This window comes from Elaeis guineensis, chromosome 2 (assembly GCF_000442705.2).
Source record: "Elaeis guineensis isolate ETL-2024a chromosome 2, EG11, whole genome shotgun sequence".
Taxonomy (NCBI): domain Eukaryota; kingdom Viridiplantae; phylum Streptophyta; class Magnoliopsida; order Arecales; family Arecaceae; genus Elaeis; species Elaeis guineensis.
Window position 1 is genome coordinate 16,601,150 of NC_025994.2, and position 21,691 is coordinate 16,622,840.

The following is a 21,691-nucleotide window of genomic DNA, read 5'->3' on the forward strand; positions in this document are numbered from 1 at the left end:
TTTTGTAGGAGACATATTAGTGGTGAACAACACACTAGGAGACTGACCAATGACTCTTGCCTCCACCAGCATATAGAGGTCCATAACTCTTAAGATAATACTTAGAAGGCTTTGGTTTTTGGAGGTTGAGAAATGCTCCTTTGTATTTTCAAAATATTCTTATTGGAACACAAGTAGGTAATTGTTGCTGACCAAATACTGGGTAATATTTTTTCAAAGTTCCGAACTTGTTGGATACATGACAGTTTTGGAAAGATAAATTGTGTATTTTTTTGGAACAAGACAAGGATCGCTTAGGCAGTCTTTGGAGATCTTCATGTACAAGGAATTGTTTGTGGATAGAATCTGAAAATTTCCTTTTGACAGTGTGTACTAATTTTCGTTCATATCGTTGGATGATATTGTAAGTGGCTGTGCAAGTGTGATGCTCAATTATTTCATGATTTGTAATCATAAAACTTTTTAAATGCTGCCTTTAACTAGTTTCTGTGGTGAAATTGCTATGAATATTTAAAAACATTATCAAAGTCATATCGGTTTGAATGAAGCTTTGTATCCAGTTAATGTGTGGAGAAGATGATTTGTTCCTCACTTGTTGCCACATGATTCGGTCTCAATATATTTTTTGAAGTTTTATCTTTATCAACTTGCTGAATTGTTTCAGCTAGCGGTTGTTGCTCTCTGAGAAACGGTTGAGGTTATTCCCGTGTGCGACCACTAAAGTAACATGGCTCGACTTGTAAATTAGTGGTTTTATCTATGGGTTTGCCTGCCTTGATGATCAGGATAGAGCATGTTAAATTGAGTTTTGGCGTCAGTTCCTTCAGGATACAGTAATCTACACTACTGGCCTACAAAGCATTTTGCCAACAAAGCATCGGAGTAAATCAGTTGCAGAGAGCACTAAACTTGGCATATCAAGCAACTGCTGACCCAAACATCATTGAAAATTTATTTCAATACAAATAGCAAATTTAGTCTTAGAGCTAATGAACCAACGAACCATGAAACAGTTGAGAACACGACATACATCAGGGCAGCTATACGAACATTGTTTGGCAAGTATCCACAGATTTTCTTGATCATACATATGACATATCATATATCCCGTTTCCCTCTGGGGAGCTTCAACTTCCCACAGCCATTGGCTTACCGCATCTTAACTGGCTTCCTTAACATCATTTCCCCAAACATTGTCCCAAGACCCAGTGGCAGCTTTCGGGCCCTCAATGTAGTGCTGCCCATTCCCATCCGGACCGGGAAGTCTACCAGGTTCCAGTTGAGGGTGTTTCCTGCTCCTTGTTTTGATCCCTAGTAACCTCAAAACAAACCTCGCAAGTTCACCGTATAGTAAACCAGAACGATCAAAGAGCTGCAAGAAAAGACCGCATTACCAGTAGTGAATCAAACCACCTCAGTTTTGAAACAAATGATGAACCCAAAGGGCAAGATTTCAAGGAATCAAAGAGTACCTGCAGGAGAGCTGACATGAACATGTGAAAGGCCTGTGTGTTTTGATCAATGAGGATTGAGATTCGGCCAAAGAAATTAACAACACCTTGCATCTGCCATCAGTGTCAAGATATAGGCCAATTTTTCAGAAAGGATGGCATCGAATAAATCAAGAAAAGGAGCTCTGGCGGACATGCTTTAGAAATGCCGACTTAAAATCTGTTGTAATGTTCTATATACTAGGAAAAAGAGCGAATCTAGAAGTCTTGACCGATATGACCGAAATGCATAGTAACAAGACAGAAAAAAGTAATATATTTTATTATGCACTATCAAGTACAATTGTAGCGTTACCAGAATCATGCAATGCTGAGAAAGACCATCTACAACTGCAATAGTAGACAAAGCATGAATGCAACCCTGCTACTTGTAATCATGGTTAAGTAAACAATAACAAGCAGCAAGTCAGGAATACCAAGCAATGTTCTGTATGTTGGGATCTATTCCAGGAGGGTATGTAACTCTACCGGGAACTCCTCACCACTGCTCAGTCCAATGACGCTGAGGCAGTGCTGGAAGCCCTGTTGATGACCTGTTAATGTACGTCAGTGTTATCAACGAAAAAAACCTTTCATATGATTGGCTGGGCAGACGGCAAAGCATATGCTTGGAAGTTGAAAACAAAAACAGCAAATCAGAAAAGAAAGTTTTGTATGATTGGATGGTAAAGCACATGCACAGAACTTGAAAACAAAAACAGGACGACTTTTGGAAACAAAGGTTTCCAAGTTACCATGATTACCACAAGTCGAAACATCTTACCACTCGGATGAAGGACATCCAAAAGCCTGGTGGGGAAGAAGGAGGGCCATATGGATTATTTGGATCTGGGTTACCATAAGGACCACCCATGCCCATCCCATAGCCACCCATGGCCCCCCCAAACCCACTGTTATACATGCTTCCTGGATACATTCCGGAATTTCCATATAACCCTCCATATCCTGAGTACATGTTATTACCGTAAAGCCCACCGGATCCACCAAATCCTCCATATGAGCTGTACATGCCAGAGCCATAGCCTGAATTGTAATTTATATTTGAGCCATATCCTGTATTCAAAATGGAAGTTCAAAACCTGCACAGAGAAAAATCAAGTTGAGCATGACCAAATTAACAATTACCTCCATAACTAGTTCCATAGTTCTGCTGCCAAGGTCTCGAAGGTAGAGGCCTCCCAATAGTGTTTCTGTTTGGCAACACACTCCTCTCGGTACTTGGAACCGCCTCTCCAGGTTTTGCAGTTCCAGAGGCTTCAACAATGTCGCTTGTGCTGCCAGAAGATGGGGGCTTGAAAGGTGCAGGAGGTCCAGATGTAGTTGTAGCCCGTTCCCAGGGTTTTGGTGGTGGAGCATCACCTGCAGCAGCAGTATCTATTTATTAACAAAAAAAATATAACTTACTAAAAAGTTACCAAGTTGGGCTTATATTCAAAAAATCACCAAGCATAGACAATGAGTTTTTAATCAGACAACACACTGAGCAGAAAATTTGAGGGGTGAGCAGAGTCCAGTTATCACAGTGAGAAGATTTGCACCGCATGGGGCAGACGTGTAGGGTTACACACATTATATATTGAATGGTTGGCTCTTGCCATTTAGACCAACACAAACCTCCTAGCAATGAGTCAGGGCCCCTCACCCAATCCTACATGGGCCTTTTGAGTTAGATTGCGTAGGGACTATCCTTGGGCCCCAGCCTTCATAGAGACCCCTATAGTTATACCTTAAGGAGACCAATTATGGCCATCTGAATTCCAAATAAAGAAATACGGCAACAACAAGCATGTTTTCTCATAAAAAAATTGATACAATTGCTAAGTCTTTATGCATTTGGTTAAATGACCACATACTTCAAAAATATGAATGCAAATTTGATATGTTTGCAAGTTGTACTCGAAATTATGAAGAAAAGATTTTAAAATGCTATGCTTAAAATCTTCAAGCTTTGTGAATAAGGATATGTAAAGCCGACCTAAGTAGTTAGGAGAAGACTGGATGGTTATAGTCTATAATTATGCACTAAAAGCTCCACAATCGCCAACAAGTATAACACCAAGTAGTAATTTAGCAACAGTAATTTCAGCTGAACCTACTGAAACTTTACTAATAAAGATTCTGTAGTAACAAAAAAAAAAAAAGTTCAAAGATCATGCATAACAAGTTAGTTGACATCTTTTATTTTTACCCCCTTTTTTTTCTAATTTTTTACTAATTATATTGATCAAAACTCCAAAATTTGGAGCAGAACAGATGAAAATGTTACTCCACAGGCCAGACAGAAACCAAGTTTTAAAATCCTAGCTTTCCCATCTTGCCACAAAAGTGGAATGGATAATAGAACCACAAAACTCATATTCATTTATTTGTTTCATTTCTAAATTGTGTATAGAAAGTTATAGCATGTCTTATCACAAATGACCTTGACCAACCAATTAGGACAGATCATAACTTTGTACAAACGACAAAGAGCCGAAAGCAAAGTGATGGAGATGAAAGAAAACCAAGCATGATATGATAGAACATAGAACCAAGGTCCACAGAATCAGAACTGGGATCCGTGTCAGCTGGCCGACGGTACGAGTTGGTACGGATCCGTACTGGAACAGACTGGCATGAACCGATACAGAAGCAAAGAAAAGAACCAGAAAGGAGGAAGAGAGGAAGACGGGAGGGGGAGGGAGAGAGAGGGTGGTCGGAAGAGGCGAAAATTGTGGCCACAGGTGGGCTGCAGGTGTGCTCGGAGAGCCGCCAAGGCCTCTACTTCCTCCGCTAAATCTCAGTCGAGAGAGAGATAGAGAGAGGAAAGAGGAAAAGAAAAAGAGGTAGGGGAAGCCAGTGGAGAGACCATCAGAGGGCCTCCAGCTAACTGTCGTGGCCGTCAGATGGTGAAATCACGGCCTGCGGTTTCGTGGGCATGAAACATGGGTGATCAACCTTGTTTCACGAGATTTTTTTTAAAAAAATTCCAACCACAATGAAGCCGGTACACCTATTTTCAACTTCTTTTTTTTTCCGCTTTTTTAAAAAAATTCTTAAAACAGTGAAGCCGACAGCGAGTTTGCCAACTTCACCCATTGACGGCTTCACCGGCTTCACTTGAGTGAAGTCAGCAAATGCATTGTTGACTTCAATATTCATTAATATTTAAAAAAAAATGCGACAAACAGGGATGATCACCCTTGTTCCGCAGCCGTGGCTCCACCCGTGCCTTTTTTGCCGTTCGGTGGCCACGGTGGCCATTCGGCGCCCTCCGACAGTCTCTCCGCTGGCTGTGCCTCCTTTCGATATAGAGCCACAAAGGCCTCCACGGCCCTCCGGTGGCATCGTCCCCTCTTTCTCTCTCCTCCTCTCTCTCTTCCTATCTTTCCCCTCTCCCTCGTCCGATGTTTCGATTTGGCTGGTTGAGCCGTCCCGATTTGCGGCCAATACGGCTCGGAACATCCAGAACCACCCGATTCAGGATGGTTCAGGGAACATTAAAACAATAGTATTGAAAGGCAGAGATCAAGTCAAACACATTACCTTAAGGAGATCGAGACAAATTGGAAAATATCTGCAGATACAATTAGGGGCCAGATGGCTGGATACATGCAAAGAGGTCCTTATACAAGAATATGAAAAGGAAATTTGGGTGTGGAATGCAGAGGTCCAAGAGGCTTTGAGTTATCTTTAGAAAATGGCAAGATATAACCCTGAACAACTTTGAAACATTTATAACTACATGTGCAAATAAGAATCTAGTAAGGCTAATTGTCTGTGATTCGACTTCCATGTGTTTTCAAACAAACTTAGAAGGGTAATGAGAACTAAGACAAACAATGGAGAAAAGTAGAGATATGGATAACTCATGCGTAAAGAATAAAAATTGGTATGGTTCTTCTTAAAGGTGAGATAACAGCGAGATGGGGATGATATTTTCATGAGATGTTGAGATTTGAATTAGAATGAGACACCCATAGATATTGGTGCTCTAGAAAGATTTGAAAAGACAAGAATCTGCAATCAATTAGGGACTGAATAGATGCATGGAAGATAACAGGAAAAACTAGGATGATTTGGTTAACAATCTGCTGTACAAGTGCAAAGGCTAGGAAAATCATATATAAAATAGACATACTAGTAGAGGAGGGGAGATACAAAGTTGCATGATTAATCATGGATCAGAATTGGGCCTAGCATAACTAAATTTTTGAACAGGGTATGCCTGAGGACCAATGGAAATGAGTAGTTACTAGAAAAATGAAAACATTTTTCACAGTTCAATGACTTAGAAGTATGATCATATATTCATTAAAACACAACTGTAATCAGATGACATGGGTTCTATGATCTTTTTACTTAGTTTTAGAGTCTTTGCATGATGTATATTAGTGTAAGTAGGAGTTAAGGGTTTTTTTCCCATTCTTGCCACTTTATGGTGCGTCTTTCTCAAAATATCATGCTAGATAATAGTAGCATCCCCATGGTTTGTCCAATTCAAAGAGGAAAAATGTTATAAACTCCTATCTTGACCTTAAAAGATGTTTGATATAGGAGTCCTATAGCAATTATCTGTGTTATGGAATGTTTTTAGGAGTTTTTGACATATGGTGGTACACAGAGATCGGAATTTCCTAACCTAAAAAATGACTAGAGAAGCATGATACAAAAATTTTCATTGTGGAGTTGGGATTGGTTTACTTATTTTTGTTCAAATACTTCTCCTGTATTGCTTCCTCCAGTGCACTACAGTGCGTGGTATGTTGATCTTAACATTGCTGGAAAAAGATCAGATGCTCAAACAAGCCATACTCATTGCATCAATGGAGATACAAGCAATTAAGCAACTAGTAGTGATGAATTTGATTCTTTTGCAATCTTGTTAAGGCCATTAAATAACAAATCTTCATTCGATGCCTATCATGCATTCACAAGAAACATACACAAGTGTGAGTAATAATATGCTAGGACCTTTCTTTTCTTTTTCATCAAGGTTATACTTAATTGTTTTCTGGTCTGGCATGGCAATGTTTCAAGGCATGAAAAGATGTTTCATACCCAAGCCAAATCAACCATTATCCTAAACTTTAGTGAAAGTGGAAGTTGAATGCTGATTGCTGACAGAGGTTCTTTGCATATTAAATTCTTTAAAGACATCCAACATAAGCAGCAGCACGAATTAAGACTATAAACAACAAATAGGAAGCAGCTAAAAGAGATTGAGGACGTATGACAGACAAAACAGAGAGCAAATTCAATTTAATAACTATTTCACGTAGATCAGCAACTCAACTACGTATAGAACCATACAGGCATGCTTCATAGCATATTGGTGCACTATGCTACAATATTAGATGAAACAGGTTGATCCTAAGTGACAAATATAGATCAATACATCCATACCCATATAAAGCTGGTAATTATGCAACAGGATACACCTTACACAACATGATGTGATACAAAACAAGGTCTAAATTGTTGGTTATAAGGCAAGCTGGGGGAATTGAAAATTTTCATGCATCCTTGATGTAATTGGAAGTTGACAGTCAACAATATCAAGTACCACCTCCAAATCATGTTATTCTCACCGCAATGAGTCATGCAAAAAGGGTTCAGAAAGGGGTGAATGCAAATAATTGTTAGAAATATATATTCCCCTCTCTTGCATCCTCAAAAATCCCGAAAAATTGCAGGTAGAACGCCAAAGATTTTAAGAGCAAGATCATAATTTATAAATTAATAAACATCTTATAATTCTCCCATGTTTCAAGAAGTTTTTCCAACACATGGACATCACAAAGGCCACAACTATCACTGATTTTCATTGGAGAAGCATTTGGGGCCAAATGCACTAGAGTGCATTCTGGCCCAACTCAATTTACTTGTGTATATACATATATACCTATACACACACAAATACATAAGCACATTTATGCATGTATATACACACATAAAGATGACTTTGCACCTTTCAAGAGGAGAGGGTTCTACTCCTCTCGACTCCAAAATCAACACCAGCCCATTCAAATCGAGGATCCACACCGTTGATCATGATCTATGTTACTCAAATGCCAGAAAATCAAAAATCACATATTTTGATGGCCTCCTAAACTAAAGTATGCATCATATAAAATACATGCTAAAGCATTTCGATTGAGAACACATCTTATTGACCATGATCTACACATGTCAAGACATGTAAATTGAAAATCAATAGATTTTAACACTTAGCTCATAGTAAAACATAGTCATAACAAATCACGATACATTTTTTGTACCCACTTGATCCATAGGTTAGAGAACTCTAAAACATGTGATCCATGATTTTTAGGCATTTTTGTTGGTATATATCATAATCTATGGTGTAGATCTTTGATTTGAGTGCTCCATTATTGATTTTGGACTTAAGAGGAATAGATATCCTCTCGCAAGCATAGTCCATCCATATATATATATATATATGTGTATGCATGTATATATAGGGATGGACTATACCTCTCTTGAGAACAGAGGATATCTAGTTCCCTCAATTCCAAAATCAACAATGGGGCACTCAAATCAAATATTTGATTGGGTTGAGACAAATTTTGGTTGGGTGAACTTTTAGCAGACATGAATCCAGACCTCAAAATTAGATAGGTCTATTTTTGGACTCATAACTAAGGCATTTGATTCTAAGCCTTTCATGTGGGGTCCAAGTAAGGTCTAGGTCAAGTACGAGTTTGCATGCCATACTAGCAGTCTGTGACTCTAATAGGGGAGACCAGCTAATCAATAAAGAAAAGGAATCATCATAGATTTATTTCTTATTTAGAAAGTTCTAGCTAGAATAGGAAAGCGGGTACGGTGCTCTTCCAATAAGTCTTTTGGAGCCAGCTATTAGGAGTGAATTATGGTACTATATTTTGAAATGAAGAAAAAGCAGAAGAAAAACCTCCTTCCCTTATCATTCTCATATTAGGAGCGAATTATGGTACTATATTTTGAAATGAAGAATGAGCAAAAGAAGGCCTCCTTCCATTCTTCTTCTTCGTCTCATTCTCATATTTCTACTCTATTCCTCTCTTGATCTTTTTTCTTCTCTCCTCTTATTCTTCTTTTATTCTTCTTTCTCTTCCCTTTATCCTATTTCTATCCTTCTTGTACTTCTCTTCACTCTCTTTTGACATTATTTTCCTTGTTTTATCTCTTGCCTTACTAAAATTAGCAGATTACTTCAATTTTTATATCTAAATCTGTCTTCTCTATCATTATCATTGTGTGTCCCTAATCTCAATTTGGAGTTGCATCGAAATCAGTAATGATGCATCTAACAATATAACGTGTAAGGCAACCACACAAGATAAAGGTGGATGATAGGTGATTGGGCACTCAAGTAGGCCACCCAAGCCTAAAAGCTTGAAAAGCATTATATATCATAATGATTGGGTAGTCTAGGGCAAAAGATGCTCTTAAGGTATGTTTGTTTGCAAGAAAATGCAGGAAAAGAAAAAGGAAAATGATGACTTTTCATGGAAAAGAAAATGCTTTTCTAGAAAATTATAAAGTTTCCAAATTTATTGATTTCTTTAATAGAACAAGCAAACAAAAAACTAGACTTCTTTAAAATTAAATCTTTCAAACAATTTTCCACGCAATGAAACATACCCTTAGTGGCTAGTTATAAAGTCCTTATAACTTTTCAATGACTTGTTGAGTAAACAAGGACTCTTGCAAACCAGGTAACTAGCCTTTACATGGAGGTCCAAAATCATTCCCAAAATGCAAAATTCATAATTAAATAGAAGCTTATAACAAATAGCACTGTCCAACCTAACATACACCAAAAGTAGGGTCAACTTAATTAAAATAAGATTTAAACAACGCTCAACCTATTCCAAAATTACCTCAACAAAATTTCTTCTTTTAAACCATATAATTGTACTCAATTTTAAGAAACTACAGAAATATTATAATTTTCAATGCTCAAACAGAACTTCAGATCATGCACATGGAGAACTGATAAAAATATGATATAGTTGGGTAACACCACAGATCTTCAGAAAATAGAACAAGATATAGTAGATAGAACAATAGATATATATATACATAGGCCTATACATTGATACACCTATAATGTATGTATATTCATATATGTGTGTATGTATGCATGCAACATCCATAAAGAAAAATAACTTGGCACAATAACATAGTCCAACTTCATATAATAACATGAACATCCACAAACTCCAGCATTCAACCATCATTCAAATTCATATACCATGATTCAAAATAACAAAATTCAAAGTCTAAATTCAACATCCATCATTATTTAGGAGGTCACACTCAATTGAGAAAAGGAAAAAGAATAACCATTTCTCTCATACCAGAAGGTATCCAGGATGTATTCAAAACACAGCTGATCAAAGCCCTTTTTATTTTTTAAAAATAAACAACTAAAACCACAGAGCTGACAAGTATCCTCGTCAAATACGACAAGTAACACATCGAATACATATCAAACATAGTAGAAGAATGCTTACCAATATTATTTAACAAGCTAATATCTTGATAGAGTAGAAGAATGTAACATAGCGGTCAACAGCTTAAAAGCCTAACCTAACCAGTTAAACAATCATTAGTTATTACCACTGCCCTGAAACCTTCAAGAGAATCCCCAATTCCTAAATAAGCTGGTATTACATAAAAAACCTTGTAATTTCGTGGTTAACTATATTTTTGAGTATGTACTTATTAATGCAATCAAATGTATGTATCCAATATACCACTTACTAAAGTTTCTGTGGGACGCATGATTTAATATCCAAGAATCTCACGTACATCAAATAAATTAGAGGTGTTACCTTGCACACTTTCAAGCAAGCTACGCAATCTCGGTACCAGATACCCCATTGATAGGTTATCAGTTTAGTACTATACGGTTGGTTCAGTGCAGTATGGTAGGCACCACATTTTGAGATAGCTCTTAAGCCCTTGTTTCTCACTCTTTATCATGGTATAGCTCGAAACCAGGCCGTACAAGCCAGTATGGTAGGCAGCACATCCCCGCTTTTTGGTGGTATAAGATGGTTCCGCTCACTTCAGAATGCTACAAACCAGTTCGACATATATACCGAGCCAAACCTCAGTACCATATCAAAATGGTATGGTATGGGTCAATACTATAAATCTTGCTTTCAAGATTCAAAATGAATGATCAATTCTCCAATAGAAAATCATTTTCTACATAAAGAAAAATTTCTGAAATTCCTTATTGGTTAAAAGTCATATTCTCCTCTTAGCTGGTACCAAGTGATATCATTGAACTGGTAGATTCTGAAAAGCTTTAGGTGGTTTCAGATGACACAATACAATGGTTGTAGGCCCAACCTCCATGCAACTTTAGTACACTATGATGATTTATTGTAAGACCAACAATATATTGTTAATAAAGCAAAGAACCATGGAATTCATTTAAAGCTATCCTTCCCAACATCAGAAGTAGTTCAATTAAAACCAAAACAAATTCCACAATCAATTTTTTTTTTTTCAGTTTCCCAACACAATTCTATAACCAGAAAAAAATGAATAGATGAGATCTCATCACATCTGTCAATGTCAAGATGAGTAAGGTTCTCAAAATGAGAAAAACTATATCAAAAATTTATTGTCAAAGAAATTTTTTTTTGTCATTCTTAAAAAAGAACAAGGACAGCATGCTATAGGATATGCATCAAAATCCCAGCAACAAAAATAAATAAATAAATAAATAAAGAGCTGCTTATAGATTTTATCAGTTAGGTCAAGCAAACTGTATATGAATTATCAAATAATACCCATCCCCTACATCGAGATCATCCATACCTAAAACCATTTCTACCTGATACCCTAAATTTAGCGCCAAAAAAAGAAATCAGATGACAGACATCTCGAGATCATCCGAAAAAGAATTAAAATACCATCAGATCTTTTTCAAGTATCACTCAACAAAGATGAACCAACCCCATTCTCCATTTCTATGCAACGTTTCAAATCAAAATTCATCAATTCGAGCAACTCTTGTAGTACAAACCCAGTTGACGACCTAACAACCATAAGCCGGAGTCATCCAGTTGCCGAAAATCCAAAAAACGCCTTCCAAAACCATTGAATTTAGTAATAGCATAAAAGAGGGAAACAAATCGAGTAGTTTCGGTGTAAAGCTCTATAGATAAGAATTGGAAGAACGGGAAGACTAGAAATCCATCTATCTACCAAGTTCCTAAAGATTTAGAGGAAGAAGAGATCTAAATCAAGATTTCCGCACGTGCTAAAGGCCTAAATGGCCTGAACCTCAAGAATAATTAGGTCAGGCTTTGTTCAGAGTGAGAAAGACTAGAATTGGATCCCAATATAGCGAGAGAGAGAGAAGACGGTGTGGGATTCGAACCTGGCCGTGGGGAATTGGATCCCATGGCGATCTCGCGAAGGGAAAGCTACATGAAAAGAAGCCGCCGTCTTCCTTTTTCTTGCAAGCACTTCGCTCGGGAAGCCGACGAGAGGATGCCGACCCCCCTCACCTCCAGCCTAAAAAACCTATGAATGCTATGATAGGCGGAAATAAATAAAAAAATTAAATTACAAAAAACCCCCTGACATTAGTTCACAATGACGCTCGTATCCAATAGCTTGTGACCTATAATTGCACTCTTGATATTTTTTTTAAGACTACAATTTAACTCATACCATTACTCATTAGGCAGACCATTAATCTTAGATGAAGCTCAAATGCCATGTTAGAATAATTTTATAAAATTATTGAAAGAAAAAAAAGTTACGAACCAATCACCAAACTTCTTAAAAAGAGAAAGAAAAGAAAAAAAGGGACAAACTTACCAACTATTATATCCCTAAGGCAATTGTGAGATGAAGTTATGGGTATTTGCCACTATCTCCAACATGGAGGCATCTTCTTTGCCAAATATTATATTTTTTTTGATAGAAGTAGCAAAAAGAGCTGGCTCTTATAGTTTAAGAATCCCTTTTGTGATCTCAACAATTTGGCTAGAGCCCCTTAATTTCCATGTCATCTAGCAAAATTTCACCTCCGCATGGGTCGTAGAATCTTTCGGGCAACCCAATCACCATCAACTTTCCAGACCCACTGCTACAAACCAGTGCCATTGTTCTCCCCGTTGATACCTTTAGGTTGAAGTCTTTTAATAAGGTGTTCTCCGGCACAATGGATATACAAACTTAAGCCCACAAAACTGTACATTTCTTGATAAGTTCTCCAAAATCTCACCCTCCATGCTATGTAAATTAATCTTTGGTATTTTCTTTATAATCTGTGCTCATGCAGAGCTTGCCTCGAAGAAATACTTTAAATTTGGAGGCCCCGATCTAAGTGCTTTGTATGCACAAATAATTAAACACATTAGTCTTAGCATTTTAACATGAGTCAATCTTTTGATTATCCTTCTGCAATTACAATAGGTCAAGAACAAAATGAATAGAGAGAAGAAAATAATATTAAGAATCTCGATGACTCGAGGCTTTATGTGGTGGCCATTGCAAATGATCATTGCATCATAGACCTCATCCTCATCACCACCATCATTGCTGTTGACCCTCCTTGACCTCACCACCCACCTTCTGTCCTCTTCTCTCTCCATCTAGTCAACCATCATCTAGAACTAGACCAATCTGTAAAGAACGAAATCCCAAAAGAAATCTTCCAAGTAGCAAAGCACCTTGTAGGAGCTAGAGAACTGCTTGGGATCCCCTTCACTGCTGCTATCAGCATCATCATGGCGGTGGTGGGAAATGAAAGGGTAGGCAAGAAAGCCCATACACTTATGAGGGTGGTTGGTACAAAGGGAGTCATAGAGGCTAGGGTGGACAACTTTACAGTCTTGATGGAGGAGTGTAGACCCATATTCCACCAATTGAACCACTGTGCTCAAAGATGATGACACGATGGCCCTCCAGTCGAAGCTAATTATAGTGATGGGATGACGGATCATGAGGGTGAGGGAGGTGGGGGGGAGGTGGCAGGGAGAGATCGGAGGTGGAGTATGAAGGGAAAAATCCGATCAGGATTGGATTGTTAGGTACATCTGAAAATTTTTCTATTCTAAAGGTTAATATAATATTTATCTTTGGAATAGAGATCAATATCCCAAGGGTTGCTTGAATCTGATGCATCGCAAGGTCTGGATGTATAGACACTCTACTTCACATGCATGCTAGGCTCCATAGGGAAGAGGGATGATCCTCAGAACGTCGCTCCTTCAGAAGGCATCAAAGAAAAAGAGGAGATTTAATCTTGGATGTGACTCCTCATGCCAAGATGGTGGACGCCAAGAAGAAGAGCCAAGATTTGAAGACTCCACGCCAAAATCAGATCAGCGCTCCTCTTCTTTTGTCGCACATCCCAACTCCTTTCTCATCGATATTTCTTTTGTTTTTGTCGCATAAAAAATCTCTTAACCACTAGTGATATCAGATCCCCCCTTTAAATAAGTGTGGATGCCTATTTCTGATTAAGACCCAATTTGATTAAGACTTTTAACTCAAACCAATTTGAATTAGTTTCAGCCTTATCAAATAAGGAAACCTGAGAGAAAGGAGAGCGCCAAGCTTTATGCGTGACCTCTTTTCACACGTGCAAAGAAAGGAGCGAAAATAAATTAGCGCCCACTCCCTCCTTTAGTCGGCCACTCATGAGAGAGAGTCTCAGGTATTTGAGACTCTATGGATCTAATCCAGTTGGATCCAAATTTGGCTCAATTCAAATCTAATTCGAACAAAACTTGAATAGTCTATCAATCCTAATTTAATTAGGATTCTAATCCAAATCTAATTTAAATTTTTTACCCAATCAATCTTAATTAAATCAGATATAATCTAAAATTAATTAGGATATAAATTTAATCTCTCATAAATTTTTTGGATCACTGATCAGATCAATATCATCCTCGAAATTAAACTTGCACCTTATGTCCAGTGCTAGCTAAATATAGTCAACTGTTTCATCCTGTATGATCCTTAACTTAATTCTCAATTAAGCTAATCTATTTGTTCAATTAAGTCTTGTACTTTCAATTTGAATATATAGATATTAGGTCAATTCTTTTCTACTTTATCTGACTTTGTGTGTGACTCCATAGGTTCGAACACTAAGCCGATAGTATAGAAATTATTTTCTATATTAATCGAAGTTACTATCTAGCAATAATTTTTAATGTTCGGATAGGTCGAATATTTGCAAGATAATATTCAAGAATCTTGAAATATGATTACCGCATAATTCATCTCTTTGACCTTGAATGCTCAGGATGACCTAGGGTTTAACTGTCAACTCTGGATAAGTCATCTATATTGTATTTTAACCTTTCAAATCCATCATATGGATTACCCCAATCGAGATTTTACTAAATTAAAATACAGTGATGTATTATCTTCTATAATCTGAAGGAGTCAATTCCATCTCAATCCACACACAGACTTCACAAGTACTTGACTATAGCCAGTAGCCTTTCGTCACTGTATTAGAAATATAGATATCTGATACCAAAGCACAGTGAGTTGCTCGTAAGCCACCATAGTGATCTCATATCTGAGGGACACTTATATCTATACCCTTTGCAAGCTGCCCTTGACAGCAAAGCGCTCTGCAGGTGAGTCATTTGTTCAGTGATGATATACTCCTACATCTTACCTGTATACCATACCAGTGTCTCCACACTCCTTAGTTACGAGGATAACTAACCTATATGGCACACAACGATCTATACTCGATGAACATCTTCATTCTTTAATGACGTATCATTTGGTCGCGAATATGATTTAAGAACTATTCGATAAATCCTTCTTTATCGGTTACTTTATAGTTATAAGGACTTCATTATAACACAAGAGTTATAATAAAGAAGATGTATAATTTGTTATGAAAAGTGTCAAATAATTTTTATTAATTCATAATTCATATATAGATTATAAAGAGCACAATCGTCCATACGATTGGCTTTAGGACATATTTTCTAACAACTCCTACTTGGACTAAAATCAATCGGTACAGTATCTAATATCCATCTTTCATTTATGTTTGTCAAACTCTTTAATTTTGAGGGCTTTGGTAAATGGATCGGTCAAGTTCTTCTTTCCATCGATCTTTTGAAAATTGACGTCACCTCGATCCACGATCTTTCAGATAAGATGATAGCGATATAGAATATGTTTGGTTCTCTAGTGAGATTTTGATTCTTTTGCTTGAGCTATGGCTCCAGTGCTGTTGCAGTACAGTAGAATAGGACCATTAATGGAGGGTACCACTCCAAGCTCGCTAATGAACTTTTACAAGCAGACTGCTTCCTTGGTAGTATCGGATGTCGCAATGTACTCCTCCTAGCATACTGAATCGCCTATAGTGTGCTGCTTGAAATTTTTTCAGCAGATCACTCCTCTATTCAGGATAAACACATATCCTGATATATTTTTATTTTTATCATAGTCTGACTGAAAATTGAAATCAGTATATCTCACAAGTTTTAAGTCAGTATCTCCATAGATAAACCATTGATTCATAGTATTTCTCAAATACTTAAGGATTGTCTTTACAACCTTCCAATGTTCTCATCCAAATCAGACTAATATCTACTCACTATCCTTAGTGAGTATGCCACATCCGGTCTTGTACATATCATAACATATATGATAGACCCCACTACCGAGGTATATGGAATCCTACTCATATACTCTCTCTCTTGTGAGGTTGTCAGACAATCCTTCTTAAAGAAAGTAATTTCATGGCCTATCGGATAGCTTTTCTTCAAATTTTTTATGCTAAACTATTTCAGCACAATATCGATGTACGTGAATTGGGACAATCCAAACAGTCTTTTATCTATCTCTATAGATCTTCATTCCTAGAATATAGGATGCTTCTTCCAAATCCTTCATGGAGAACTGTGAAGACAGTCAGACTTTTATTCTCTGTAATGCAGGAATGTCATTTTCGATTAAGAGAATATCATCCACATATAAAACAAGAAATACAACTACTGACCCATTGGCCCATTTGTATATGTAGGGTTCTTCTCTATTTTTAATAAAGCTATACGTTCTGATCATCTTATCAAAACGCATGTTTCAACTCTGAGATGCCTGCTTCAATTCATAAATAGATCTCTAAAGTCTGCACACCTTTGATTCATCTGTGGATGTGAACCTTTCAAGTTGTATTATATATACCTCTTCTTCCAGCTCTCTATTTAGAAAAGCAATTTTGACATACATTTGTCAAATTTCGTAATTAAAGTGTGCCGCTATCGTAAGTATGATCCGAATAGACTTGAGTATTGTCATAGGAGAAAATGTCTTATCATAATCAATACCATAATGCTGACGATATCCTTTGACAACTAGACGGACTTTATAGATCTCCACCTTTCCATCGTGTCCCTTTTTTTTTGAAAATTCACTTACACTCTATGAATTTTATCCCTTCGGATGGACAATGAGTGTCTATATATCATTGACCTTCATGGACTCCATTTTGGACTTCATGGCTTCAAGTCATTTGTTAAAGTCAGACCTCTGTATAGTATTCATATAGATGATCAGATCCTCATTGTTCTCATCGAGTTCAACAGGATCATCATTCCGGATCAAGAAATCATAGTATCTGTCCAGTTGATATGGTAGTCTCTCGGATCTCCTCAAGGATGCCTCTACAATGGGCTCTGAATTTGATCTAATCAAATTCGATTCTATAGGTACAGTTATTTGTGTTGGCTCTTGTACCGATCGAACATCATCAAGTTTAACTTTAGTGGCATCAATTCCTTCACTAAAAAATTTTTTTTCTAAAAAGAATGTCTTATTACTGACGAACACCTTTTATTCTTCAATAAGGTAAAAGTAATACCTCTTAGTTTCTTTTGGGTACCCAACAAAATAATACTTATTAGATCAGGGTCCAAGCTTATCGGTCTGCAATTGCTTGACATAAGTCGGCAGTCCCAAACCCTAAAGTAAGCGAGTATTGGCCTACGTCCAGTCCATATCTCATATGGTATTTTTGCGACTGATTGCTTAGAACCCTATTCAGAATATGATAAGCAGTCTCAAGAGCATAACTCCAAAAGAAAACTAACAAACTTGTAAACCCTATTATGAACCGAATCATGTCTAATAAAGTTCAATTCCTCCTCTCAGATACTCTGTTATGTTGTAGTATCCCTGAAGGGATCCATTGAGAGAGAATTCCATGCTCTTCTAGATATGTCAAAAATTTATTGGAAAGGTATTTACCTCCTTGATTTGATCGAAGAGTTTTAATACTCTTCCTAGTTTATTTTCTACCTCATTATGAAATCGTTTGAACACTTCAAATAATTCGGACTTATGCTTCATAAGGTAAACGTACCTATACCTCGATAGGTCGTTAGTAAATATAATGAAATAGTAATACCCTCTTTTGGCACTCATGTTCATGGGTCTACATACATCAATATGTACTAGACTCAGAACATCACTGACTCGTTCACGCTTTTCAATAAAAGATGATTTGATCATCTTTTCAAGAAGACAGGATTCACAGGTCGGCAATGATTCATAATTATTAACTTCAAGGATTCTCTCTTTATTTAACCTGTTCATCCTATTTTTGTTTATATGACCGAGCCTACAATACCAAAGGTAGGCATCCGTGATATTATCTACTCTAGGATGTTTATTCAGTGTATATATTACACTAACAAACTGTGATAAAATATAAATACCACTTTTTAATTATCTATGCATAATTATAATACCATTCACAATACTATCATAAAAATATTTCTTTATTAAAAAAGTAAATCCATTTTTGGTCAAAAGGCCTATGGAAATAACATTCATAAGGAAAGATGGATAATAATGACAATCATCTAGTATAATAACATTTGAATTGAAAACAATCCGAACTTTTTCTATAGCTAGAACTGGAACAGTCCTTCCATCTCCAACATTCAGAAAACATTCGTTATTCTCAAATTTTTTACTAATCCGAATCCTTACAATAAATTATTGATATGAATCAGACTTCTAATATCTAATACCCAAATAGTAGTATCACAGACAAAAAAATTACAAGGTGTTATCATATAAGCACCTTGATCAGCAACCATTTGCTTATTTCTCTTTCTAAGTTTGTTCGGATCTACCTTAGACTGCTTACTTCCAGCATAATTTTTTTGCACCTCGTATTTTCTTTCCCTCTCAGAGGACCAATGCCCCACTGAGAATGCATTCTTGCGGGTGCCAAAAGACTTGTTCAACATTTGAAGCATTTTCTTTGATTGAGCTTCTTCGAATTTATAATTAAATTCATCGTTCATAGCAGTTCTCATTATACAACATACTGTCATACGATCATTAAGCTGCTTTTGATAAGTGTCTCTAATCGTTGCACATGCATTGAAAGCAGGTACTTCAGGTGTTAGATCCGTAATCACATATAGGATCTTCTCATGCTCTAAAATAATTTTTAATTTTTGATACCAACTATCAAAATTAGATCCTATAAGCTTGTCACTATCCAACAGTGAATGAAGCGACAAACGACTAGCCATAACTGAAAGAAAAATATTAAGACCTATTTGTATATGAATTAATTAAGTCTAAAGACTTGAATTTTAGTCTAAAAGTTCTTATACTATTTTATACGAATTGATTGCCTCTATCTTCAATTCGAGGAATTACTTTAATTCCTTAACGGGTACTCGAATCCACACGGACTACACACAAGCCCGAGTTTGCTCAGCCAACCCATGTACATTTATGGGTAGATTCTTAACCAATTATTTCTTTAAACAATTTCTAATAATGATTTTGCCCCAGATTCTTTTTCAGTAGGCTTTGACCTCCATTGAAAGTTTTGGTTAGATCCAACCATTAACATGACCATACTCAGCACATTTAACTAATGAATGATTAGGACTGAATTTGCTTGACCAATTTGACCATCCATCAGAGAGTCACATCTGAGTCATCATATTATGAATAATAATTTCAGTAGCAGATAAGCACCAGACATTTGTGCCTCCAATGATTATCAAGCTAATGGATCCATTATCATCCAACTTAATGAGAGGCTATGATCTAATTATCTCCATAACTATTTCATTTTAAGGATCTAATAATTTAGATGATTTAGTTATATGATTTTAGAAGATAGAAAAAAAATTGACAGACAAGTTATAAATCCTCTCACTGACTTCACCAAGTCATGAAGAGGACTAATGACAAGCTGGTCAAATGGCACCTAAATCAGTCACACTGATTTGATTTAATGAAATAAGAATAAGAGAAGAGATTAACCAGCAAGTTATAAATCCTTCCACTTACTTCATCAAGTTATGAAGAGAACTAGAGACAAGCTAATCCAGAGACACCTAAATTAATCATACTGATTTACCTTACTGGCATGAGTCAACTCGAATCAATTAGTGATTTAATCAAAACATAATCTATCAAATGGGTCAGATAAGTGAGATCGGTAGGAAGGTCTGCCTTGACTTGTCTAGACACTATCGAAATGATCAGATAAGCGGTCTGTCAATTAAAAATCACTGATCGAATTGTCATACTTATCTTAGACATCAAATGATCGATTAATTTCGATTCGATCAACCAAAAGACTCAGGCTAAACCATTGAGCTACAATCAGATCTATTTGGTATGGTAAAAAATATGGACTCGATCAAACTACAACTATTATGGTTGATCTTAGAAAAATTCTGACATAATCTAACTCAATTTTTGATTAGATTTAATCAAATTTTTTAATTAGTCCATATTTTTCTAACCCTAGATCTAATCCAGTTAGAAGATCTGATTCGTGCTAACCCATTATCCCAACGGTTTATGTAGTGTCTTAGTATCTTCAATTCTCAAATCTAAATATTTTAAACTTAATTTCAAATTAAGTGTGTGAAACGTATATTTTAGTTTGTAAAACTATTTTACTAGGGTTTCAAGTAAAGCATACATCATATGTCATGCAATTTTCAGATCTTAAAATTTAATTTTCAGATTTATGTTTAATAACTAAATATGTATCAATTTGATCTAAATTTCATATACACATCATATGCATCATAAAAACTTTTAGATCACTACATATTACATTATATGCAACATACAATTTAAATCTTAAAATCAATTTTTATATCTGAATTTACTTCACTAAAATTACAATGAATCACAAATTATTTTAGGTCTAATCTAAATATATTCATGATCAAAATAATTTTAAAATTTCTTTCGCTGTTCTTCTTCATGAGATATAATCACATGGTATTCCAACATGTCATAAGAGTACTCTATCGAATAGGAAGAGATGATATTTAAATTTTACTTATTCTTATGACCAGATGTCCTGATGATCATCCCAATCTGAATATTGGGCTACTAAGATCAAAATTTTAATTTTTAAAATTAATTGCATCTACATATGCAATGAACAAAATTTAGGCATGCACTAATATGAATATGATCATATCATACATATTTTACATCTAATCTAATTAGATCAATGTATCATATACATTATTTTAGATCTGAAACTAAATTTATATAACACATAAAATATTCAATTCAGATCTAAAATTATATAGAAAAATAATTAAATACGCATATGAATGCATAGAAAATAAAATTCTGGTTAGACTTATTTTTATGTTGTGCAGAATTTTGTTAAAATTAGATCTAAAAATCTGTCAAAATAGATTCAATTCAGATCTTGATTAAGTCTAACTTTCAAGCTGAAATACTCCATAAAAAATTTTATTAAAAATTGATTTATAATGGATTATAAACATGTTATTATTCCAATAAAAATCTGTAATAAGAAAAATTTTGTTATAATATATTTATAACAAACCATCATCAACCATTGATTTGATTCTTAAAATCTGATGAAAACCAGATCAAAAGAAATTTAATTAATAGATTTAAATCAGATTTAATATTTAACATAAAAATTTGATTATATACAAGATGTAAACATATCAGAAAAAATTATCTATGCATCCATATATCAGTCTGATTTTAATACCAATTGAAGGAAAAAATCCGATTAGGATCGGATTGTCAAGGTACATCTGAAAATTTTTCTATTCTAAAGGTTAACATAATATTTATCTTTATTCGAAAGCAGCAAAATAGAGATCAATATCCCAGGGGTTGTTTGA

The 21,691-nt window shown here is 35.8% G+C and overlaps 1 protein-coding gene across 1 annotated transcript; it reads right to left on the reverse strand.

The window, feature by feature from the left end:
• Nucleotides 1-913: 913 nt before the first annotated feature.
• Nucleotides 914-12,023, reverse strand: LOC105059460 (peroxisomal membrane protein 13-like). The gene is given in 5 exon segments (NM_001319918.1): nucleotides 914-1,372; nucleotides 1,473-1,565; nucleotides 2,275-2,564; nucleotides 2,637-2,870; nucleotides 11,902-12,023. Coding segments are annotated over 5 exon segments (855 nt in total). The 5' UTR covers nucleotides 11,927-12,023; the 3' UTR covers nucleotides 914-1,159.
• Nucleotides 12,024-21,691: the final 9,668 nt, after the last annotated feature.